Genomic DNA, 26,784 nt, shown 5'->3' with positions numbered 1-26,784 from the left:
TTTATCAGAGACGAAAAACATATGCGTTCATTATTGAATAATTTAGTTTTTAGCACTCGTCTTTTAGGCAAAACACACCAAAAAAATTGTGATCTTATTTAATATACCCTCCTTGATGTTTGGCACTATAGAAATATAGGTCAAATGTAACAGTTCTGAATAGAAATTTTACTGGTGCCTAATCAAATTTTCTTTCAGTGCACGCTGCATGCCACGCGCCTACGACAGAGGCTAATGAATGTGCTGGGCAATAAAAAATCAGCCAAACGAATTGTCGTTAATCAGCCAGCAAAAAAAAGGCGAAAAAATGGTGAAAAAATAGGGGGAAGAAATCTGGAAAAAATGAGAAAAAGGCAAGGCAAGTTGGCTGCGTTTCTAGTTGGAAACCTGAACACCCACACCTAAGGCTCCCCTCAGAACCCCCCCAAAGCCCCCCTTCCACCCACGGAGCAATCAAAACTGTCGCCTATGAAAAATGTTTTGGGGCAAATGGCGGCGAACTTTTCGCGGCTGGCGACTTGCAAAAAAGGGAGAAAATAAAAAATGATGGCAAAAATACACCCACGTGTACATATGTGCATTCAACTTTGAGTATTTTCATTTTCAAATCGGTTTTTTACTTGCTTCGTACTTTTGTTTGCTTGTTTTTAAGGATTTAATTCGCTGGCGTTGAAAAAGTACAACTACAAAGTTACATATTGTGTTTGCAGATACAGTTTTTCTACAGGAATAGTTAAATCCATGCAGGGCTAGCATGATATCCAGAAACGATCTTGATATGCCAGGAATATAAGTATATCTAAATTTGATTTGTTATACTCAAAATACTCAAAATTATATAGGTGAGTGTTTCTAATAATTAAAATAAATATAATAAGTTAAGTAACATCGCAATAAACATGCCTGTTTACCCAAACTTATATAAAAACTGTGCTTTTATATTAAACTCCCGTTTCTGAGTTAAGCTGTAACTTTTCCATTTTTATGCCCTTTCTGCTATTCTGAGTTTTACTCTAAAAGCATTTTAAAGTTTCCCACAACGCTTTTGATGAAAATTAATTTTTGTTTTATTTTATTCCTGATTCTCCACGAATTTCCCAGATTTTACTGTTGTTGTTGGGGCCCCAATTTGTGCGCTAAGCTTCCCCTTCGAAGGGTAATTGCCTCATGTTTCATCTACACATCAATTAGCCGCAACAATTTAATTTGCCCGCCTGGAAATGGAAAATGCGCGAGAGAAAAAAAAAACAGCATTTTCAACAAGAAAAATCCATAAAATATTTGTGCAACATTTTCTCGCCCCATCCAATGTGGGTGCGAGCGAGAGGGCGAAACAACTGTCGTCAGCTATTTCAAATTGTCATAAAAATTTGATAAGGTTTTTCCACTGGTCCCCCCAATTTCTCTCCAAACTCCCTATTTTTTCCTGCGTCAGCTACAAAGCAAAAATAAATAAGCAAAAAAAAAATTGGCAAAAAAGTTTTGGTCGCTTGAATATATCATTTACAGTTATGCTGCTAGTCCAGATACACTTTTCAAAAATATATAATAGCTTAGTTTGATGTTATTAGATCTTAGAAATTTAGACATACAATTTTGAAATATTATCAATCAATCAAATAGGCTATGGACGTAAATACCCAATCTAAAACAATAATCAAGCAAACATTTTTTATTTAAAATTTTTTTTAGATATTTAAAACATTTTGACGTTCGGATGTACGAGAACTTATGGTCATTCAATTTTAAATACATGAAATAAAATACGACCTTTAAATTAATATTTTTAGGCACTTTACAGTACCCCAAAATTTGTATTTAAGTCTGTGACAGTCAAAGTCCTTAACATCCTAGTTTTAATTTTAGGTTTATATCATTCTCGAGAATTTTTTTCTGACGTCAGATTGAGAATTTTGGCCAAAACCAAGGCCATCTTGAGTTTCAATTCCTTTCGCTACGTTTTGCGTAAATGATAATTGAACAATGGGGCCGCCCATTGGGAAGAAAGGGAGTGGGCGTGCTAAGTGTGAGTGGCTCCCTCTCCTTCTCCCTCTTCCTCTCCCTTCGTTTGTTGTTGTTTGCGTTGTGCTTCTGTGTGCATGACAATTTGCGTCGCAGATGAAGAAGAAGTAGAAAAAGAAGAAGAAGCAATGGTACTGACCAGCGTCCTTTAAACGCCCGTTTGCCACCCCCTTTTTTCCTTATCTTTTGCTGTTAGCTAACAAATTTTTGCGTTGTTTTCGCTGCCTTGTCGTTTTCATTAAAATTTCATTGCTGCCGCGCAAAAATACGAAGGTACCTTGTTTTTTTTATGACTATTTTTTGTTCCTCTTCTTCTTTTTGTGGCAACAAAGTTGTTGAACTGAATTTTTTTGGGGTGTGGTTCCACACTCAAGCGCACACACACATGGACGAGCAGCAACAACATAGAGGTAAATACAGCTGCTCGAAAAGGGGCCGTCAGGTTGTCTCGCTTTGGCAAAGGGGCAAGACCAAGCGAGAGTGACAGAGATGCACACAGAGAGAAAGAGCATGTGACTGGAAGCGAACTGCGGCTATCTCGCTCTTTCGCCCGAGCGAGATCCAAGCAGCCATTGCTAAAAGCAGGCACTCGCTCTCTCGCTCTCGCTCCCACCACCAGTTGTTTGTTTGCTTTTTTTTTTGCGGACCCTGGTCGAACGACTTTTGCTCTGCCCGCCCGCTGCCCGCTGCTCGCTGCGCTGCTGCCGCCGCTGCCGTCGTCCGTGGAAGGTGTACCGCAATTCATTTCCAGAGTAACTTTCGTGCCGCTCGGGTTGTTTTTGTGCGTCGTCCGTCGCCCAGTCTCGCCCAGTCGCTCAGTCGCTCATTCGCCCCGTTCGCCGCTCGTTCGATCGCTCTCGCTACTCGCCGCGTTCGCCGCTTTTGGCCAACAACAACAATCAGTTCGCCGTCGCCAAAACAAACAAAAATCGAAAACAACAAAAAGATCTATGGATCATCTATATTGAGAAACAAAAAGTCAGAGAAATACTAGATCAGAGTTATATATCTCTCGGATATATTCAAGTGCCAGTGACGAGAATCTGTTTTTTTACCGTGTTGCCAGTGCCAAACCATAAACATCGCATAAACAAACAAATATCTGGAATACAATATACATACTCATGCTATAACTATATAGTATAGTGTAGCTGGATCTGAAAACAAGTCCCCATTGGAATACAGCACCGTTTCGCTTCACGTTTTGTTTGTGTTTTTTTTTCGGTGAGTGCAATCCGCCGATATCGAGAAATCGGTAGAAATTTATATATCCCACGAGAGGAATGTGGAGAGATAAGCACGGATTAACTGGGGAATCGGTAGAAATAAGTTGTAGATGGGGCGGAAAAAGTCAGAAATATAGTAGGAAATATCTTTATCGAATGCCCTTTTTTATGGCCAAAATAAGACCTCGTAAATATTTTAATACTTGTATGGATCTACTAAAATTAAAATTATAGATTAAACTTTTTGACATTTCTTAAGTTCTTAAAATCTCTAGGACCACTCCATTCATTAAGTCTTGTTTTATGATTTTAAAGTGGATCTCTATGAGATTTTTATACATTTAACAAGTTTGATGTTATAACCCATCAACTATATAAAACTGAATAATGTTTTACAACAACTTCTTCAGATCTGGAATAATTAGGAAAGATCTTAAAGAGATGGTATCGCATTACATAGAAGTCAATTGCTTTTCCTCACACACTTAATTATTTATCTTGTCTATAAATAATAACAGCCTTTCAATCTCTTTAAACTGTTATTATTTGATAAAACATAGATTTTCTTTTTACTTTCGAACCATTTCCATTTGTTTCTTTCAAAATAGCTTATTCTATAACTATCTCTGATCTTATTTAATCACTTCTCTCAAAATTAAATTATAAGTTTTCTTTGTTTTAATATCAACTTGTTTGATGAAAACTAAAATTATATATTTACATTCAAAGTTCGTAAACATTAAGATTGATATTTTAAGTATTTAAGCATTTTTTTGTTGGCATTTAGCAATGTACCATTAATATTTTGATTTTAACTTGGATGTTTAAAAATGGATAAGTTTAAAACATAAAAACTTTTGTGTTTACAAAAATCGTGATCGAATTTTCCTAATATCATAAAGTTATTTAAAAGCTTACCAAGTTCTCCCAAGTTAAAAGTCTACCATCCAGCTTCACAATAAATAAAACCTTAAGAAATCCCTTTATTTGGCCTTTATTTCATTAGATCTTAACAATCTAAAATCGCAATTCAATTCATTGAGTCTGGGGACTCCCTCATCCAACAAAAGAATTATCTATACCATGCCGGCAACCTAAAAACTTCGGCTTTGTTTTAGTTCTTTAAACTATTCGTGATATCGTGGAGGCTATTAATCGGGTTTGGTTCAGGAAATTCCGCCTATGACTAATGTCTGCCAGTATAATGTGAGAAAATGCGAGATTTGAGAGATTCGTTATGATTTTCATAATTTTAATGGGCATATTAAGGCCGCCTCCCTTAATTAGGCAAAACAAAAAAAAGCAAGCCCGACCAAATCGATACGAGAAATGTGATATGGAAAAAGGCTACCAAATGATAGAGGCAACGTCGAAGAAACCCCATGAAAACCAATATTAGACACAATAGAAGCCAGCCGACGGACCCGTTCAGGTCGCATTATTCACACATTTTCCCCACATCTCCCCGATCGGATCGTCTAATTTCAAAGCGGCGGCTATAAATTAAAATATCTGAATAAAACGTTGACTCCTCGCCGCTGCTGCTGGCTACCTTGTTGTTCTGTTTTATTATTAATTTGCATATGGTTTTCTAACAAAGAGCAACAGAAATTAATATGCAAGTCGATTCATATTTCTCCCATCCGATCTTTCTCCATCCGAATTGGAGTTGGGATGGTGGTGGAGTGTGGAGTGTGGAGCTGGTGGGGATCTCATGGGATCTCTTGGGATCTATTGGGATCTATTGGGTCTCACCCACGCCTGATTGCCGGCCCAGCCTAGATCCCCTCAATACCTCAATGCCTCAATGCCTCAGTGTCCCAATGCCAATTCATTCATTCACAACATCCGCCCAGCGTTGTGATTTCGATTGTGAATTGAAAGTGGCCGAGATCGCGTCGCGACACATTTGATACCTTATCGCGCATATCCCCCAGCGAACGAGTGAATTTCGCTCTAGGCTGCACTGCAAGAATTGGGGCTTAAGTTCTTTCATTCACTTATATGGCATTCAATATTTCATTTGATATGATCTCAATGCATTTAATATCCAAATCAAAATCCAACCTTTCAATAAATTCATACAAATTGCATTCACATTAAAGTAATCTATTAAAATAAAATTGTTTTAGTATCAATTTAATTGCATTTTTGAGTTTAGTATACATATATACCTTTCATGTTGTATTTTCTTTGTTTAAATATCAGTTTCTTTTACTTTTCTGACAATTATTGTACTAAACATCTTATGATGACTTTTACTTTGAAAATAATCTTTGGGATGGGTATTAAAGTTCAAAATATAAGTAGTTCTAAAACTTTTCCATTTTGTATAGTTTTTTTGGGTGGAAATGAAATGTGTGTACATATTTTCGCTCACTGTAAAACGGTATCCATTGTTCCGCTTCCCTAGCACGCCCCAATCTTTCGGTTCGACTTCGACTTTGCCTTTGGCTTCGACTTCGACTGCGACTTCGACTCGAACTCCCACACACTTGGCATGGGTATAGATAGGTATACTCGTACCTGGGAGATCGGGTGTTGCCTTTTTTTGTCGTCATCTTTTGTCAATCTCTTTGGCGTCGCCTCGCCTTAAGTGAGGTTTCATTTCGTTTCATTTTATTTCATTTCATCTCGACTGCGTTCGAGGCGTTTCTTGGACTTACTTCTTTTTTCTATTTTTTTTTTTACCAATTATTTGTATTATTAATTTTTATCTCTCTTCACTCTTTGCTCATTACGCGATACTGGTGCTGTTGTTGCTGTTCACTTCTCAAATTTCGTTGACAAAGCCATTTAAATAGAAATCACTCAGACGGAGGTTTTAGTTTTTTTTTAGGTTCCATTTCCAGTTTCGACTTATCAAGATCACATTGACAATGCGTCAAATAATAAGGTTTTTCTAGCCGCAGTTGTTGTTGTGAACCGACTGGAGCTCTTTACTCTATTAGTCTATTATTGATTTATTTTTTTTATGTTGGTCCACCGTCCATGATGCAATCATTTGTACATGGCAACAACAATAACCAAAACAACCAGCGCAATTCATTCAATATTTTTTTCAAACATACATATCTATGGGTATTTTTTGTTATTTTTATTTTCATTTTTGAATGGAATTGTGGGAAGAGGCAGAGAAAATGATGTAAAGCCAGAAATTTGTTGAATTAAAAGCAATTTTATGGAAATTTATTGGGTTTTGTTTGTCAGGAACTTGGCTTGTGAATGAAAAATAACATACAAAAGCTATTGAACAGGTTATATCTGAAAAGAACACAACAATCGTATATTTTAACATTAATATTTTACTTTGGAAACCTATATTTACAAATATATCAAGACTTGTTCTTTTTTAATGAAGACTAAGAGTTTTCTGTGTTGAATTTCTAAAAAAAACACCTAAAATGATTTTTAACAACGTATAGAGAATAAGGCCATTCAAATTGAAATATATGTTTTCTAGAAATATAAATGGCTTATGGTTAATACCAAATTCAACAATTCAATTTTCAATTCCAAATTCAATACAGAATGAACTCAGTTTTTTGAGTAAAATAAATGTAACGTATTATATAATAAAAATTCCATTTTTTCTACGTTTAACTTGATTTATTTATAGTTAATCTTTTACCCTGTCAAATCGTTAACTGATGACTTAATGGGAAAGCAATTATAAACCGCAAAAGCAATTTGTTACCCAATAAATTAAGCATAGTTTCCTATTTAAAATGTAATTGTCACTCAATTCCGCTCTTAAGGGATTCGTCTTTATTCCTATATTTCTCAGATTCTCAGAGAAATACAAGTCGGTGGGGATTATGCTTAATCTATAGGCGATATATTACTTTGATTGAGCAATCTGCCTCGTATCTGTTAATTACTCCAACGGCTGGCTGCTCAAGTGTCAATGCAATTAGGTAAATAATAAATAATTTGCCGTGCGATAAGCGAAAATACAGAAACTAATTAAAAATGTGGGCAAGTGGAAAATGTGGAAAAGTTGTCGCAGCGGCACAAACAGTTAGTCGTCGTCGTCGTCGTTGTCTGATTTCTAGGCCATATATACGTAGGGGATATATGTAGATGGGTGCAACCCGGCTTTTAATGCCTCTTAAACTTGTCAAATCTTCACACTTTTTCAATTATTTGGCACGTTGCTTAATTAAACTTCAGGCAACGTCAACGTCAAAGTCAGTAGCTGGAATCCACATCAACAGCCCCATCATAATCGCGATCCTCCAGTGGCAGCAAGGTTGCACTAGCAGTAGCAGTTTGCAGTTTGCAGTTGCAGTTGCACTTTTCACCAAAGCCAGCTGGAATAAATAAATATAATTTTATGCGAAAATTGCAAATTTAAATGTCAAAATGCATTTGCGTAGAAATGGCAGCAGCAGTAATATCACCGACTAGCCGCAAGTTTTCCTACCCGTTTTCTATTTTTTTTCTCTTCTCTTCTCTTTTTTTTTTCATCTTTATTTTTTTTTTTTTGCCTCGTTTTCGTTTTCGGGACGTGACTGCCGCAGTTTGCTGCACTAGCAGCCACTTCGCGTTCTTTGTTGCGTTTATTAAGTTGCATTATGGCCAAAGAGACAGACAGGCAGACAGGCTTATTATGCTAGGCCAGCAGCAGCGTCAGAAACTCGGACTTGCAGTCCGACTTGCCGTTTTGGGACCCTCTACTTGGAAGTCCACATCATATACACCATGCACCATACACCATCCACCACACACACCACATGCCACATGTAGCATGTACCATATTCCAGTAGCCACGGCTCAATGTAAATGAGCCTGAGAAATGCATTTTTCATCTGCCACCTCCCTCGGTTTCTGTGCCTTCATCTTTTTCGCTGCCAAAACGCGTTATCCATATAGAGGAATGTGAAGCTTACACTGGCTAGCAGAAATCGCAAATGGAAAACATGGTTCTCATATTTGATTATTTTAGATTTTTTAATTATATTTTCTATTTCTTTACAATTTGTGTCACTTTAGATCAATTTACCCCGAAGATTTGACATTGTTTAATGAAAAGTGCTCATTAATTATGAACAGTTTCAAAAAAACTAGAAATAGGCAAAAGTTAACTGCTTTGTTGCCCAAATGTGTTTATCATAATAAATCTTATTAAGCCAAATAACAGGCATTTATTTTAATAACACCAATTTGCAGTAAACGTTGTACAAAGTTTATTGAAATAATTATAAATACAAATAATGGTTAAAAAAACCTATTATATAACATTTAAGTAACTTTTAAGTTAGCGACGGCAAATAATTCAGTTTGCAATGAGCATATATCTTAGTTTTATACATTTACAAGATTTTATACAACCAGATTTCATAATTTTAGATTTTATGGTTTGGTCATGAAGTGATAACTCAATTCGAGCCTTATTAATGTATAGTAAAGGTATAGTAGATAACTAAGTAAGGTCTATAAGTTTCGATTTATTTATTCTTTCTCAAGGCAAAAAAAATGGTTTGGTTAATTAAGCTAAGATAATAAAATACAGATGAAGGGAACATCAATAGTAGGAGTTTTTAATACGCAACTTGATTTGGTTTTTACTGCTGGTCAGTGTGGAAAATGTGCAGTATGCCCGAGCATATTAAGTTGTTATGGGGCTTGTTAAGGCGGTTAATGGCTCTACTACTACCACTAGTGACTACCACTAGTGACTACTAGTGACTACCACTAGTTACTACCACTAGTGACTGCCACTAGTGAACAGTGAGTTCGGGGACTGACAGGTTAGCACTCCTGACAGCTGCACACAGCGCCGGTGACTGACTAACTTAAATATAGCCGCAGATACGCGGTACTTAATATTAGTCAGAGCCAAATGCGGACCAAAAGTTATGCTAAGTCCGGCCATTAATCATCTGGTAAACGGCGATCCAAAGATCCATTCCCATGGCCCAGATGAATAGTATGCAAAGTATGAACAGTAGCTGCCGATTTCTTTTTGGTTTTTCGGCTTTTCGGCTTTTCGACTTCTTTGACTTGTCGACTTTCCCAGGGACCGTCAGCAGCATCATCAGCGAACCAAAACACTTGGATGTGCGGGTTTATATAGGGCTCCCCCTTACCCCTTTCCCCTCCCCCATCCATCATCTGATAGCCACAAAATCTTACGGTAGCTTTCGGTGGCATCTTCAATTCGTGGCTGGATATCTGGGCTTTATTTTGTTTTCCTCCCGGCTGTTTATCCAACAAATATTATTTTGACCGTAATTACGAGCGCGGACAAACGAATTGAAACTGGTGTACGGCGGAAATGGAAACCGAGAGTGAAAATCGTAGTTAAGATTTCAAAATCACCAGCCAGAATCGGCCAAATTAGAGAATCATAAAATCAAGAAAAAACTGAAAATCATAAAATCAGAAATTGCCGAATGGAATTCATAATGAAAGTGTCGGTTGTCGTACGTGATATATGTCCAGCCGAAATGATTTTGTCTCGACTCGTTTCGGCCTCACAATGGATCTCTTAAAAAGTGCCAGCGGGGCCTTCTTGTTTTGTTTTTTTATTTAGCTCTTTTTGCCATTTACCATGATTTTTCATAATCAGCGAGGGCGGAAGAAGGCCGAGGGGCGAAAATGTCTAGAAAATCACGTAGAGCCCGATCGCCATTCCCTGGTTGTCTCCAAAAATGTGTCACATTCGCTTTTTGACAGATGCTGAGAGTTTGTCGAGGTTTTTTTTACAGGCACATCTTGCCTTTTTCGTTTGATCGTTTGTAAAATTTTCGTTAATGGAAGTTGCTTGGCAGAGCCATGGGAACTTTAAATAAAATAGAAAATAAAGATGATGTATTAAAAACTAATGGTTAAAGTAAAAATAAAGTTTGTTGAGTTTAACATATTATACAAGTATTATGTTTGGTTTTACAAATAGGATTTGATAACAAAATCAATACTTAACATACATATATTACCACAAATGTTTTCAGCCCATTGGTTCTTTTATTTTGGGATGGTAAAATATGAGCAAAGCTTAAAGAAAATTGATTATTAGTTTCTCAAATACTTATATAACCATTTTAGCAATTACTTGGATTTTTTGCACTTTTACAAAACATTTTATTCCATTTAATTTTTATACCCTTGCAGAGGGTATTATAATTTTGGTCAAAAGTGTGCAACGCAGTGAAGGAGACATCTCCGACCCTATAAAGTATATATATTCTTGATCAGGATCACCTCCTGAGTTGATATAGCCATGTCCGTCTGTCCGTCTGTCCGTCTGTCCGTCTGTCCGTCTGTCTGTCCGTCTGTCTGTTTCTACGCGAACTAGTCTCTCAGTTTTAAAGATATCGAGTTGAAACTTTGCACACACCCTTCTTTCCTTTGCACGCAGTATATAAGTCGGAACGGCCGGGATCGGCCGACTATATCCTATAGCTGCCATATAACTGATTGATCGGAAATGCCATAACTCTGCTGTTTGTTAAGTTAGGAAGTTGGGACTTTCTATGGGTTTTATATTTGGCCAATCAATCCGACGTACCAAATTTCATAAGGATCGGCCGACTATATCTTATAGCTGCCATATAACTGATTGATCGGAAATGCCATAACTTTGGTGTTTGTAAAGTTAGGAAGTTGGGATTTTCTATGGGTTTTACATTTGGCCAATTAATCCGACCTACCAAATTTCATAAGGATCGGCCGACTATATCTTATAGCTGCCATATAACTGATTGATCGGAAATGCCATAACTTTGGTGTTTGTTAAGTTAGGAAGTTGGGATTTTCTATGGGTTTTATTTTTGCCTAATCAATCCGACATATCAAATTTCATAAGGATCGGCCGACTATATTCTATAGCTGCCATATAACTGAACGAGTTAGGAAGTTGGGATTTTTTATGAGAATTAAGAAGGCATTATATGAATGATTTTGGAGAATATAATTTGCAGAATATTCTGCAAGGGTATTTCAACTTCGGCTCCGCCCGAAGTTAGCTTTCCTTTCTTGTTTTTATTTGTTATTAATTGTAATTATTGTGATATAGAATTTGATATATTCAACCAGGTAGTTTAATAGCTATTAGGAAATGTAATAACTCTAATAACTCTCTTTAACTCTAATTTTTGTATAGAGTCAGAGATTCTGTAGGAATATTATTATACAATTAATGAAGTTAGGAACTTAACCTCAGCCAACTATCAATTACAGCTTTGCTTCCGATCAGCTTCCGTTTAGTTGGACTCCGAGGATGAGTGGCGAACCCTCCCTGGACGGGATGTTCCAAGGAGAGTCCTTTATCGCTGTATCTATATGCTGTATGCTATATGCTATATGCTGTCCTGCCTCTCGAATTGAAGCCAGATGTGTTATTAATTTGCGTGTGCGCGTGAGCATGTAATTTGGGAATTCGGAGGGCAGAGGAACAGGGTCTGTCATCGCACCAAATCGGGTGCTATATCAGGGTCGGGTTTTGGTTTTGGTTTTGGTCTCGGTTTCGGTTTCGGTGCACACACTCTTTTTGTTTTTCGTATTTTCGTATTTTAGCATTTCGGGATCTGGATGTTTTTGCGGCTGCATTTTGAGGCCGGAATGCATTGAGCCATGAAAACGACATGACAAAACAAAACAAATTTTACATATACTCGTATGTACCCATCGCATGTGTGGACATATCTCTTCAGGGCGATGTGACAAATAGTTCTACCATTCGGTTTTCAGTTTCATAAACAAAGCGAGGTGTTCGTGCTAATTCCGCAATTACAACCTCACCGTTTCTCTCTCCTTTTGAATTATCTGGACTGCACTTTCTTTCTTTCTCTACTTTCGGCAAAATAGTGCTAATTTTTTTCGCACGAAAACTGTATGAAAGTAGAGAAATATCACAAAGGGAATTTAATCCAGGCTAGTTGTCTCTTTCTGGGCTTAATCTCAATGCCCATTGTCCTGGATCAGGCGATGTCCTGCCCCGTAGATTGTGTGTGTGTGTGTGTGTGTGCGAGTGTTTTTAGTAAGTGTCTGAAATAATCCTGCGGCTAAGCGCAGATCAAAGATCTTTAAACCGCAAGATAAGCCCGAATGCGACTTCGGATCGTTTCGGGTTGGGTTCGGGATTCGGGATTCGGGGTTCGGGATTCGGGACTCGGGATTCGGTATGTTCGGTGTAGGATTCAGGACCCCGTCTTGGAGGCGGTTGGGTAATCTTCCCGGCTGTGTGCGTTGCCCAGATTAGAAGTTTTTACATCATAGACAAGCCTCGGGATTAAGCCCAAGGAACGATCGTGAGTGGGCGAGACAGATAGAGGTCGTCGATGGCAGATAGTCCCGAGATCGGCCTTATAAGTCTCGGTTCTTTTGGCTCTCGGTCTTAGAGTGTAATTGGAACTCGTGGCAAGAGCTTAGCCCACTGCAAACAAATAACGGAACACTACAGTGAATTTCACAGATAATTGGCGAATTGTGAGTGTTTTTCGTGGCATTTAGTGGCTTTCGCACACGGATTCTCATATCTCTCGGTGTACTTTTGCCTGGTAATAATTGTTTGCACTGACAGCATCCATTTTCATATCTTTGTTTGCTGGGGAAAAACAGTTTATAACACTTTCAGTTAGTTGCATTTATTTGTAATAGATTTGGAAAGTATTTAACTGATAACTGATTATCGTGAATAATAATAACTAGCTGATAAGTAACTATATTTTCGGGATTCAACAAGTCTTCATATAATATTTTCATATTTTTAAAATTATAGGGGGTCTTAAAGGACTTCATGTTGATCTTTATAAAGATCGTGGAGGCTAGGCATTTCGTCTCATTTGGATAAGCCGAAGGGCTTGTGATATGCTCAAATCAGATTAGATAATATATAATATATGTTCCCATTACTAAAGCATATCGTTAACATTTGAATAACCACTATTGTGACCTCTTGCAGATCCGATCGGAAGCACCTAGAGCGGACATCCAGTGCCCGTCATCCAGCGCCAGAACACCGACCAGAGTCAGCCGAGTGAGTGGTCCGGAACAGCCATTCAGGGACGGAACATAGAGTATCTGGGAGAATATAGGAGCCGGAGGCCAGTGGAGACACACAGCTTCAACGTGGCGCTGCACTCGACCGAGGCCTTGATGGCGGCGGGCTTCCTCAAGTCGGGCGACCTGGGCCCCCATCCGCACAGCTACGGGGGTCCCCATCCGCACCACTCGGTGCCCCACGGCCCCCTTCCGCCCGGCATGCCCATGCCCTCGCTGGGGCCCTTCGGCCTCCCACACGGACTGGAGGCCGTCGGGTTCTCCCAAGGTATGTGGGGTAAATATCGCATCGACAATTTTGGTATAAATGCACTGCACGTAAGCAAACCAGATCGCTCAAATGTGCTGAAAGTTGGCTACACTGCCGGAAAGTATTACCCATTTCAGTGACTTACAAAAGAGGGGTGATCAAGGGGTCTTATACTTCATTTAATAATAGTATTTCTTAGCTAGATGATCAGCTATCGGTTTTTTAACTTATCAGAACATTTTCAAAGTAGCGGAAAAGTATTAAAAAGTTAGTAGACCATTTAGGCAATTCCTAGAGCAAATCCCAAATTATATTATATTAATTCAAATCCCAATAATTCCCAATAAGTTTTGGCACATTTTTGGCAAATAATAATGATGATCATATTGGATAGTCTATTTCTCGCACTGTATTGTCGGGCTTCCTCTTCGTTTTGCTGCCTTTCAATGTCAGTTCGCATCGATATTGCATCATTATCAGTTAAATTGTCAAAATGAATAATGAGCTACGGGCAGTTTCGGAGACTCGGGTCTCCTCTCCGACTTTATCTTCCAGTTTTCAGCTTTAGATTCAGCTTTTCGGTTCCAGTTTTCGCTTCGCTCGGTGACGCTGCAAATGACAAACAAAACCTGACAAAAATCACAAAAAATTGGCTACAAAATGCCAACAAAAGACTCTGCCAAAGCAACACAGACAAAATTATTGAACAGCCGACCAAAAAAAAAAAAAACCAAATAATAAATAAGAAAAATGATAAAAAGAAAACAACAAATTTCATACTCGTAATCAATTTTTGTATATATATTTTTGTTTTGCCTTGCATTGTATATATTTGCTTTGCTGTTGTAATAAGCCAAGTAATTGACAGAATCTTAACTTGTTACATAACATAGTTGAAAGGGGCCATAACGATGATAAAAAATAAAGAAAAGAAAGCAAGTCTTACATGTCTGAAAATTATAAGAAAAAAAGAAGGCTTATTTATTAACAATAAATAGTGTTTTTTCGACTTAAATAGGTTCTTAAACCTTGGAAAATCAACAAATTTAAAGCCAAATTAAGCTAAGAACTTGGTAAGCAGATATATTCAGATATATATTAATTAGCTAACCAAATTTTCCTAGACAAGCCTTGAACTATTTTGCTTGACTACAAGCCCAAAAAATAACAAGACCTTCCAGGAAACCCCATAAATTAGCCATAAAAAAAAAACACGAACACTAAAATATTTGAAAGAAGTCATAAATTTATAGGTGCAGTTAATTAAACGACAAGCTCTCTCCATAAGGCCAGGGCGAAAATCAAAATATTAAGTATCCCAAAAAAAAGCACACACAATTAATTGTGTGGATATAAAGAAATAAACCAATTTGGCAACCATTTTGAAAGCGAAAACGATACGAAACGAGGCGAAAACTGAAACTGAAACAGAAACAGAAACAGAAACGAAATGCGGCAGCTGCAAAGTGAAGTGAAGTTTTTTATTCAATTTATAAATTCATGACCAAAATGACTAACTCATTAATTTTTGATAGAGCCAGAAAGGGAGGGCGTCAGTCGGGTGCGAAAGAGAGGGCCATGGTCGGGGTGTATTTGGGACAAAAAGAAATATAAATAGGGAGTGGGCCGATGGCGAAGACTCGATGTTTTGGCTTTTCGAGGGTGAGCGACAGAGAGAGCTGACAAAGCAAACAATGCGGCGGCTTAGTACGCACACACACATACACACACATAGATGCATTACACGGATACACACACACACACACACTCTATCTATATTCCCTATATGGAACATTATGTACTCAACGAAAAGGGAGTCGAGTTTTTGGGGCGGCTGCTGCACGGGGGTTGGTTCCTTTGCCAGTCCTTTTTTCTTTTAGGGGTTGGCCGTCGCACTTTTTCGGGGGTTGCTATACCACACACACACACACACACACAGCAACACACTCTAGTGTGCTCTCACACACCGACAGGCGGGAAAATAACGGTTACTGTCGAAAATATTACTGGGAAAAGTCACGACACACATGGCGTATACTTAATCTGGCCCCCACCGATCGAAACTTTCAGCACATTCGGTTAGGCAATCACCTCCTCTTGGGAACTCCTTTATCTAACATTATTTTCTTATTTTCTCCCCTTTATGCGATCTATGTTATCCAGGCGTTAACACACGGAAACAGCGTCGCGAACGCACCACATTCACACGCGCCCAATTGGACGTTTTGGAAGCCCTTTTCGGCAAGACCCGTTATCCGGACATTTTCATGCGCGAAGAAGTGGCCCTCAAGATCAATCTGCCCGAATCCAGAGTACAGGTAAGCTTCCCTCATAACTCGGTCATGTAGCTAGCTATTGATATGAAACTTGGTATATTGAAAGTCGGGTATTTGAGGAGGTATTGTGCGAGGTTTTACTAAAACTGAACAGTAGGTTTTCCTGATAGCAGCGACTAAGTAAAGTAAATGGATTTTTTTTGTAACTTAACTTAATTAAATTTTTTAAAAATTTTTAAACCGTAATAGAACTTAATTTCATTGTCCTTAAATTAGGGAAATATATTAGATGGTTTCCTAAATATCCGTGAATATTCTAGGGCAAACAAATATACATAGGGCTATAAATTGATTTTCTTAATTCTGAAAAAAGCTATAACTGAAAAGTGCATTGCAATCATTGCAGTTAACACATGAATACTTATTTTCCCCCGAAAAAAGTGCCTCAATTTCTGGCCATATCGCATTTCACTTAAACTTCTCTCCGCCCCCAAAAGGCAAATACAAGCACTTGCTGACCTGCTAACTCGTTTTTCGACTTCGAAAGCCCATTACCCGCACATGTGAGCTTTTTAACCCACAAAAACTCGCACCGATACACTTGTATAGTTGGTTTAATTAGGCGAAATGCCCTCGAAAAGTGCCGGCAATCCGTCGGCGGCCGAAGGAAATCCATAAAACAAACAAATTACAACAGCTCGGAACAGATTGTCGGCGGGGATATGGCCAGGATGTGGGGGTGGGTCCATATACACATATGGAGCGCTCAGATTTGATGACTTCCAATGCAAATAGACGGCACAGTTCGTTTCCATTTTCTGTTTCCACTTCGAGACATCTTCCCCTTCGGAAATACATTGCCGTATTTGCCGAAAGTATTTGCGGGGTATGACAAGTCACCCCTCCAGGATATTGGATGGGAAATAAAAGCGTAACTGAAGTTTGCTCAAGGAATTAGTCGAGCATAATTTGCGCTAATTTCTAGCGTCAGCCAGATGAGCTCGATGACAGCAAATTGTACAACTCAATTTCGGTTGAATAATGCGACGAAGGGAATCTCTTTATTCCACTGTCTGTTTGTTTAGGTGTCCACGATCGGGCCTAAACAAACAAATTCCCTAGCGCCGTTGGCCCAAAAACTGCCAAATGGCCCAAAACGATCTCCTTGGCTTCCGGTTTGCTGGAAAAACTGTCATCTCGTTTTTGGTAATTTCTTGGGCAAACACAGCCGCAACATCGATCGTTTTGGGAAACTGCAATGAAAACATATAGACGAAACAGAAAAATAAACATTATTGGCAACTACATTGATCCATCGATTTGTTTGCTTTGCTTTTGCCCTCGCTTTGTTTGCCATTGCCTTTTGTCCGTGTAATTTAAGGACGTGACATTGCAGGGTCAAATGCAGTAGTCGCCAAAGAATCATGCAACCAAAGCAAAAATTAAGAAGTGTTTAGAAAAAGATACACATGGTAGGGTTGGACATTGGTGTAAAAAATATACCTTATAAGAAAAAAAACTGGTAGCTAAGCTTAAAATAGATATAAAGTAGATAGGGACATTAGGAACTCCGAAGAACTAAGGCAACAGGTAGTCTATACTATAAGGATTTATTAGGCTTTAATAAAAGTAACAGCAGCTCAGTAAGATAACTCTAGTATTAAAACAAAGCAGTTAGAGACTTTAGCAAGTTACAGACTTTAAAAAAGTAGATAGGGACATTAGTACAAGCTAACTTAGCAACAAGCATTCAGGGTTAAGGACTTTAAAAATCCGTTGGTCAACTAACGATGTAGAGTACAAAACAGAATACTTGGTAAACTAAGGATTCAGAATAGTCAGAGACATAATGAACGAACACGCTTTAAAATACAGTCACAGAAATAGGGAGAAAAGCAGTTAAAAACAAGCTGACTTTAAAGACCCGGCCGGAAAAAAGCAACAGCGACTAAGGAAGCCCCTGCAGTGGTCGGCTCGGAATGAAAAACGACACGTTCTATTCCACGGGGGCATTCTGAATGAAAATAAATGGTAGTTAAAAAAAAAAAAAAGAAGAACCGAGAGCTGCAGCAAGGACACCTTGCACATGTCCCATGAATCGACTTCTTCACCCCCACGCTCCCTTTGTTATTGTTTCCCTTTCAAAGTTACGTTTTTTACACAATTGATTCGAGTAATGCACACCCGGGGAAACGAGGAAAAGATATAGGAAGTGGAGGTGCAGGGGGTGTGGCTGGGAATTGACATTTGTATAGATTTTCCACATGTCTCTTCTTCTTGGATAGTTTCGTGCGTTGTCGTCTCTCTGGCTTGGCTGCCTTCTCAAATTGTTTTTAGACCCAGACAAGCACAGTGGTACAAAATTATAGTCACTGGTTAAGTTAGGAATTTGGAAATCAGTAAGAAATTCATAGAGTTGGTTCTTAAAGGTTTACAATGTTTTGAAAGCCTCAGAAAAACAAATATTATTATTAACGAAAATACAACATTCTGTGTGATATACAGTTGGTATATTTTATTCCCTGCTTAAACTCTTTTTATAAGTGGAGGTTAGTACTTAGTTTTAGTTAAGCCCAACTTTGACCCACTGTACCTGTCTTCAGAGTGACGCAACATGTCCATGCATCCACTCAACTACATACATATGAGCGCTCTTATAAAAACACACCCACACTTGGCCACGTATCAGATTACAGGCAGGAAAACTAGGAAAACCTTACAAAACCCCAAACGACTGAAACTGCGAATGAAAATGGGGAAAAGTGGGGAAAGCGGAGCAGTGGAAGCAAACACGATTCGTTTGCATGTTACAAGGCGTCTGGCTTTTGGTTTTCGTTTTGGCTTTTGGTTGGGGGATTGGGGATTGGGGTTCGGGGTTCGGGGATTGGGGATTGGGGTCTGAGGACCCGATGGTCTCAAGTGACTAGGGGTTTGGGGCTCTCCGTGGTTCGGACTACAAGGAAGCCAAGCAACTCAATTAGCCCGAGGAAAACTAGACTGCCGACGGGTTGGGGAAGTGTGTTCAATTGGATAGTTCAGTTCGACTTGGACTTACATGAAAGAGTTTTACACAAGTGTCTAGCTTAAAGAAACTGAAAAATTAGAGGGTATTTCAGAGAAGTTAAGTGATATAAACGATTAAGAAAAGAAAATTATACAATATTCCCAACTTCTTTTAAATAAAAACAACACAATTTAATAGCTTAAAATAATAAATATCATATCATAGTGTGATATGCACACTTTAAAAGAGGTCACAGAGCAATAGACCACCTCCAAAGGATCATATCTTATTTATAATATAACCATTGAGTCCTCGCAGCAGGATCCCCATTTAGAGGTCACCACGTTGTCAGTGGAACAGAAAGCCATTCCTCATAAATTATCATTACCCCCAAAGGGGAATCAGCAAACTGAAACCGAATCCGAATCAAAATCAGAATCGGAACCAAAATCAAAATCAGAATCAGAATCCCCGCAACGAAATCGGAGTCATAATCAGAAGGCCGGGGGCTTAGTCCTGGTAAATATTAATTGAATGATAGGCATCTTTATGGTACAGTAGCGAGTAGCGAACGAGATCCCGGGGTGGCTCGATTCTGGATGCTGGATTCTGGATTCTGGATGCTCGATTCCAAGTGAGAGGGCGTTGATTGCAACCAATACAAATAACGTAATAATTTTACGCAGCTTATCTGCACCAGAACAGAGCAAACATTTACGCCCAAATGTTTTCATTCGCCGTCCGAGGGTGCGGATTGGGTTTTTTTGCTCGATGGTCGGGGGTTTCGGAGTTCGGGGTTCGGGGTTCGAGATTCAGGACTCGGGATTCGGGGGGCGGACGGCTGCCATCGCTGGCAGTCATAAATCACAGGGAAACCAGCAGCAGAAACAGCAGCATCCCAGTCGGCACCCCTAAAACCACGCTTTCAGACACTGTGCACTAAAAGAAATTCAGGGGACTTTTATAGTAAAGTCCATATCGCAGAAAAATGGTGGCTACATACAATATATGTAATTCTTATTTTTCATGGGGTTATGCATAATACTTCTATGTTTTAGTCGCCTTTTTATATATTTTTTTTTAATCACGAAAAAGGGGATTTACTCTATTTTAATGTATTATAGCGATACGTTTATTTTCCATTAATTTGCATTAGACTATATTGTAAATTCTTTTAAAATGGTAAATAATTTTGAAAAAGTCCGTCATCATAAAATGATATATACAACATTTTTCATTTGAAAAATTGAATCACTTTTTGTTTGTATATTTTGTTATTCAAGATAAAAGATAATTCCAAATAGCTTTATTGGGGCAAGTGAATACGCTGATTAAGTAATTTAAAAATATAAACGGTTTTTAGATATTTATGTTTTGGAGCTTTAGGTTAAATGGGTAATACGTTTGGGTATCGGAAACGCCTCATATCATATACATTGCATATCATATCTCCGATGGGACTTAGTTCTATTATCCACTTTTTGCATGGTGTAGCTACCCCTTATCCTTGCTCCCTCCTTACCCTTCCCCTGCCCCTTCCCCCTCTTCCTTTTGTCACCTCGGATTCCAGATATATTCGCCTCGTTTTCAGCTGTTCTTCGTCGGTGGTTGGAAAACCAGAAAGAGACGGCAACAATGGGTGCGACAGAGAGGACAGAGGGAGCGCACCTAAACTTAGCCAACTCTTTTTTCTATACGTTTTCCATTTTCCCTTTTTTCCTTTGTTGCAAAAGGATTTGTCTGCAGCGAAAAATGAGGGGAGCGAGAAGAAGAGCCGCAGAAGGGAAAACTTTGCCGCACAGCTGTTTTATAAAATTAATTTTCCCATTGCGGATTAACAATTTCCACTCTTTTCGCTCGCACATTTCCCTCATTCACGTTTGCGAGAAAGAGAGCATATATGGGGCTTAGAAAGAGACGGGGCGAGAGGCGAGATTTATGCATAATTTTCAATTTGTTAATGCAATGTGAAAAATTATATGTGTGTTTAGCTAAAGGCAAAGCTAAAAGTCACTAAGGGATCTAGCTTGATAAAAAAAATGGAGGGAAAATTATATTAGATTGCCTTATTGATTAATTAGTAATACTCCAAATCAATGAAGAATTTGTTTAATTTTGTTGATGGTAAACAAGATTTTTGAAAACCTTTGTTGTTTTTCAATAAAAGTCACCAACTGTGCCTTAAAGTATTTTTAAAATTTTTCCCGAACACTAACAGTTTTTCCACAATCTTTTAAACACAATTTCCAAAATAGTTTCAAAAATGAAAACCCAAAAATAAAAAGTTTTAAAAATATATATTTTAAGGAACAACAAAATGTATTTCCAATAATATAACCATTACAACAACATATTTAAAGAATGCCTTAAAAAATGTGCCCTCGCCAAGTTTACTTAAGAAATGTATATTGGAAAATTTGGGAAAATTTTTCAAGCACCGGAAGCCCGGAATTTCCCACAGCCTCAACAATTCGCCTCAAGTGTTTGCCTTAGTCAAGTGTCCCTCTCACTTTACTGGGTGTTTGCGTTTGTTTGTTTATTTGTCAGGCGGGGGCGTGAAAGTGGGCGTGTGCCGATGGCCAGCGGCTGCAATTTTCCCACATCAATTAGTTTGCCCGGCGAGCAATGAATAAATTATGCGGGGGTGTTGCCGGATAGAATGGGATGGCATTGGATATGGGGTCTCTGGACCCACAACAAGTGCAAAAAGTCACGCGCCGTTGTGCTGGCAAATAGAGAGAGGAAAAGTTACATCAACAGCCGGCGGCGGCCAAAAATTGACTCGATTATATTGTCACACGGAATCACTCCCCACTACGCATCGCCCACAGAATCGCCGGGGAAACCCACCGATAACCACCCACTCGTCCGGCCCTTGGGCGGAAAACGCATCCCTTTTTGGACCGGTGGCAGGAGCAGGGGAGACGGGGGGCAGGAGGCAGGAGGCAACAATAAACAGCCCATAAAGCGGCACACGCGAGCGCAAGGAATTCACTTAGCCTTGTTTGTTATGCTTAAGGGGCTGCAAACAATCCGCTAAGTGCCAGTTCAGGCGGTTTAACTATTTTGCAGCTGGAATTGGGCATTTTATAGCCAGAAATTTGAGAATTTTTACCTATTTTAGACTATTTTGCTGAATATTTTTATTTGATTAATCCATTAAAGGTACCTATAAAGTAAAGCAAACCTTGAAAGAATATTAAATGAATTCGGAAGTCATGATTTCCATGAGATCTAGAGGACTTAAAAAGCATGCTTTAAAACTATGGCAACTCTAGCCACTAAAATCAGAACCGCAATAAAAATGTGGTAACACAACCAATGAATCAAGACAATTTCCTCAACCAAAGGTCTAGGGAATAAGCATTACAACTGCTGCAATCGGCATATTCCGACAATATTTCAATACCCAAAAACTCTGGCAACTCTGGTCGACCCAAAACTCTGCTCGCCAAGCAGTCGAAAAGCAAAGCTAAAGCAGGGAACAGCAGTCGAGCAGGCTGACTGCATGGCAAATGTTATTTCAGTGATTTGTTGTTTGGGGTTGGTGTTGCTTGCTAATGGCTTGTGCTTTGGTAAACAGCTGAATTTATTACCGCTCCCCACCCACGGACACACCCCCCCTTTTCACAATTTCCCGCATTTCCCTCCCCCTTTTTGAAGTTAACACTTGCCACGCGGCTGCGGCCACTCGAGCATTTCATTGCCGCTTTCTTTTTTTTTTTTGTTTTGGTGGAGAGTACGAGGACGAACCTTTCCGAAAAAAAGGGGGAGCCAGAAAAAAAGAGCATTAAACAAGGCGTATCAAATTTCATTATTTGTCAGCCCAGCGCTGCTGATGCCAACCCCCTCGAATCTCGAAATCTTGAAATTCAATTTCAATTTTCAATTCCATTTTGCATTCGTAAATCCCCCTTTGTGATTCCGCCTTCGCCCGCTCTGATTTCCTATACCATTTTCTTTGATTCCGTTTAATGAACTGCTCGCAAATTTCATAATAATATTGACAACACTAAGCTTGGGAATTTTTGCAAATTTTAGCAGAAATTTAGACAACATTTGGCAATGTTTAAAACCGATTTGATTTGTCCTTCTAATGAACTTCAAAGGAAACAGAGGGTGGGCCCAACTTCAAAGCGTTTTCATTTTTAAATTGTTGGCTCGTTTGCGGTTTTACCTTGTTTTTTGATTTTCATCGGGGGTAAGGAGCTTCACAATTTGTAGACACACGATTTGCTTGAATAGCCACGAATTTGTTGTATCGAAATTGAGCTTATGGTCGATTGAGTTTAACAAAGTCTTTTGGGGGACACCAAATTTAAAGTGCGGTGGAAAAGAAAGTGGAGCATTTTCAGGATTTGAGAAATTATATTGTATTACAGTTTAAAATGTCTTGAAACTTTTAAATGGAGCAATATTTGCTTATTTTAAAAAATATTAATTCAAATTCTTTCTCAGGAAATTATTAAAAGAACATTTTTAAAATCTATAAAATTTCTTAAGTCACACTTATAAAATCTAAAACAATTGATCCCTAAAATAATGAACTAACTATAACGTAACCGTAAGCTTAAATAACTTTTTCCAGTCACAAAATGTATATCTTAAATTCTTCATAATTTGGATAATCAAATCTGAATAACTTTTTTTTATGTAAAAAAAACCAAATCTTAAAATCGATACTGAATTACTGAAATAATTGATCACTATATATAAAACATTAGATCGCATTTAAGGAAAGAATTTGGTTTTGACTGGGTAATTAAGACGTAAGGATTCTCCTTTTATGATGCTTAAATAACCCCTTTCCAATTCATATTTGTTCCTTTTATTGACTACTTATCTTCGTATTTTAGAATCATACTAGTATTAGGACTTTCATGGTTGACACCCACTTATTAACCCGTTTCTCCTTTATGTTGCAGGTGTGGTTCAAGAACCGCCGTGCCAAGTGCCGCCAGCAGTTGCAGCAGCAGCAGCAGTCGAACAGCTTGAGCAGCTCGAAGAACGCCAGCGGCGGTGGCAGCGGCGGCAGTTGCGGCAGCTCCTCGGCCAACAGTCGCAGCAACAATGGCAACAACAACAGCAGCGGCAACAGCAATGGCAATTCGCAGGGCAACAACAAGTCCAGCCAGAAGCAGGGCAATTCACAGTCGAGCGGATCGTCGGGCAACAACAACAACAACAGCAACAACAATTCGGCGGCAGCGGCGGCCAGTGCAGCGGCAGCGGTGGCAGCGGCCCAATCGATCAAGAGTGCGCACCACAGTTCCTTCTTGAGCGCCGCAGCGGCGGCAGCGTCCAATCAGTCGGCCCAAAGCAGCAACAACAACAACAATCAGCAGCAACAGCAACAACAACAACAAGGCGGCAACTCAACGCCCAACAGCAGCAGCAGCAGCGGCGGCGGCGGCGGCGGTTCGAGCGGCCACCTCTCAGCGGCAGCGGCAGCGGCGGCCCTCAACGTGACCGCCGCCCACCAGAACTCCTCGCCGCTCTTGCCCACGCCGGCCACGTCGGTCAGTCCGGTGAGCATTGTGTGCAAGAAGGAGCACTTGTCCGGCGGCTACGGCGGCGGCGGTGGTGGCGCCTCCTCCGGCGGCCTCAATCTGGGCGTTGGTGTGGGCGTGGGCGTGGGTGGCGTCGGTGGCGTGGGCGGTGTGGGCGTCTCGCAGGATCTGCTCCGTTCGCCCTACGATCAGCTGAAGGATGCCGGCGGCGACATTGGGGCCGGGGTGCATCATCATCACAGCATCTATGGATCGGCGGCGGGCAGCAATCCGCGACTGTTGCAGCCGGGCGGCAACATCACACCGATGGACAGCAGCAGCAGCATCACCACCCCATCGCCGCCTATTACACCCATGTCGCCGCAGTCGGCGGCCGCAGCGGCACATGCCGCCCAGTCGGCCCAGTCCGCCCATCATTCCGCCGCCCATTCGGCGGCCTACATGTCCAACCACGATTCGTACAACTTCTGGCACAACCAGTACCAGCAGTATCCCAACAACTATGCCCAGGCGCCCAGCTATTACTCGCAGATGGAGTATTTTAGCAACCAGAATCAGGTGAACTACAACATGGGCCACTCCGGCTATACGGCCTCCAACTTTGGGCTCTCCCCGTCGCCGTCCTTCACCGGCACGGTCTCCGCGCAGGCCTTCTCCCAGAACAGCCTGGATTACATGTCGCCGCAGGACAAGTACGCGAATATGGTGTAGAACCTACTCTTCCAGTACTGCAGTGGCGGCAGCAGCAACAACAACACTTCGGGGGGCAGTGGAAGTGGATCGGGATCGGGTTCAGGATCGGGTTCGGGATCGGGATCGGGATCTGGGAGCAATAGTTCCCCACAACTGGAGCCACATAACCATCATCATCATCAGCAGCAGCAACAGCAGCACCAGAATCATCATCACCATCAACAGGATCACAACCTGGATCACTCCTTTGGTTAAGTGGGTGCCAGAGCATCCCATAGATACATATCCACACCACTATAGATACACACCCCCCCCCACACTCTGCTGCTTTCTCAGAACTTATGCAAAGACAAGGCCCCAAGATAAAGTTCCTTCGAGATCATATTTAGTGGAGGGAATACTGTTAAAGGGAATAAAGTCAGTTCCTTTATATGTTGAGATTACATACGAAATTCTTAAAGGTCCCAAAAGATCGAAAAGATTCTTCTTGACTCCTATAAATGCATAATGATTTATACAAATTTACCTTATATCACAGATGTTTTTTTTTTTTAATATTTATATCATCAAAAAAGGCCATGCGATTGTTAGATTAATTAAAATTCATTTAGATGCATAGAAGCCATTAAGATTCAAATAGAGTTTATTAACTGAAATTAAAATACCACAAACTGGAACGTTGGCAAGCTTGAAAATGATAAAGTTCAGTGAAGTGCTCAACGAAAAAGTGAACGTTTTTAAGAAATTTGGATAGATTTCAGATAGATTTTTATAGATTCAAGAAGAATTTTTGTAATACCACAAATTTGAGACATTTTCTAGCAATGACATTTATTATTTAGCAGTGCTCAGATCCACCAAACATGATCGAGAAAGGAAAACGCCGCAGGGCAAAGTTATATATTTTTTTTTTTGTAGTTAACAACAATTTTTTTTTACATATATACATAGTAAACCCCTAAACTAGAAGCGTGTGTAAAAAGTGGAGATCGAATAAAATGAGTTACAAGTTTATACAACCCAAGACATAAACGTAAATCTATAACTAAACATAGGTATTATAGACCTAGCTTAAGCCGCCAGGATCAACGAAGAAAATGAGTGATAAATCGAGGAAAAACCCATGGCATAAATTGTTAAAATCCAAGGAGTAATATGCATGCGAAGGGTTCGAAAAGAAGGGCGTAATTTGTAAGTCGGATGGAGAGTTTTTAAATGCAATACGTAGACCATTCCATGGTACAGCCAGGGGGTTGGGGGTCCCCAAAAAAAAAACAATGAAAGGGGGGCTTGGGGATCCCCTGGAAATCCAGAGCTGCACCAAAATCACCAGCGTGGTGGCTTGGACCAGCTCAGCATATCATAAAGCTAAAACTTAATTCCAATTTCAAGTTCTTTAAACCAAACTAAGACATAACATTACTAAAACGAGAAAAGCAAAAAAAGAAGTTTAAAGTTCAAATCATCATTTTGTCGTCTTTATATAACAAACAAAAAACAAAAAAAAAACAAGAATATTTATACATAACATATAAATGATATATAGAGAATACAAACCCCAAATCAGCTAAAACGAATTAACATTTCAGACTTAAAAAGCATATAATAATGTAAAAACGGAGGCCCAACTAAGGGAATCCGCGGAAAAGGCAAAAGTATTTAGCAACTAAGCGACTCGAAATGATAAAAACAAATGATGAAAACTCCACACATGACGATTGATTGATATATATTATATATAGGAAATTTTATTGCAAATAAAAAACAAGCCACAATCCAAAAGCGAAACAAAAAACGA

The 26,784-nt window shown here is 39.5% G+C and overlaps 2 protein-coding genes across 2 annotated transcripts; both read left to right on the top strand.

Moving 5' to 3' along the window:
* The first annotated feature begins 2,783 nt into the window (after window positions 1–2,783).
* On the top strand, window positions 2,784–25,040 carry LOC108047119 (homeotic protein ocelliless). Its single transcript, XM_017127201.2, has 4 exons — window positions 2,784–3,246; window positions 13,156–13,530; window positions 15,667–15,821; window positions 23,709–25,040. The coding sequence occupies exons 2-4, from the start codon at window positions 13,350–13,352 to the stop codon at window positions 25,002–25,004; spliced, it is 1,632 nt and encodes a 543-aa protein (XP_016982690.1). The 5' UTR covers window positions 2,784–3,246; window positions 13,156–13,349; the 3' UTR covers window positions 25,005–25,040.
* On the top strand, window positions 25,005–26,784 carry LOC123037951 (uncharacterized protein DDB_G0282077-like; the record flags this gene model as incomplete). The annotated part of the gene is made up of 1 exon (XM_044460842.1): window positions 25,005–26,784. A coding segment is annotated over one exon (237 nt), but the record flags the coding sequence as incomplete, so codon positions are not given.

This window comes from Drosophila rhopaloa, unplaced genomic scaffold (assembly GCF_018152115.1).
Source record: "Drosophila rhopaloa isolate 14029-0021.01 unplaced genomic scaffold, ASM1815211v1 contig_3, whole genome shotgun sequence".
Lineage (NCBI taxonomy): Eukaryota > Metazoa > Arthropoda > Insecta > Diptera > Drosophilidae > Drosophila > Drosophila rhopaloa.
Note: the sequence above shows the minus strand (reverse complement) of the source record. Positions and strands in the feature narration are given on the sequence as shown.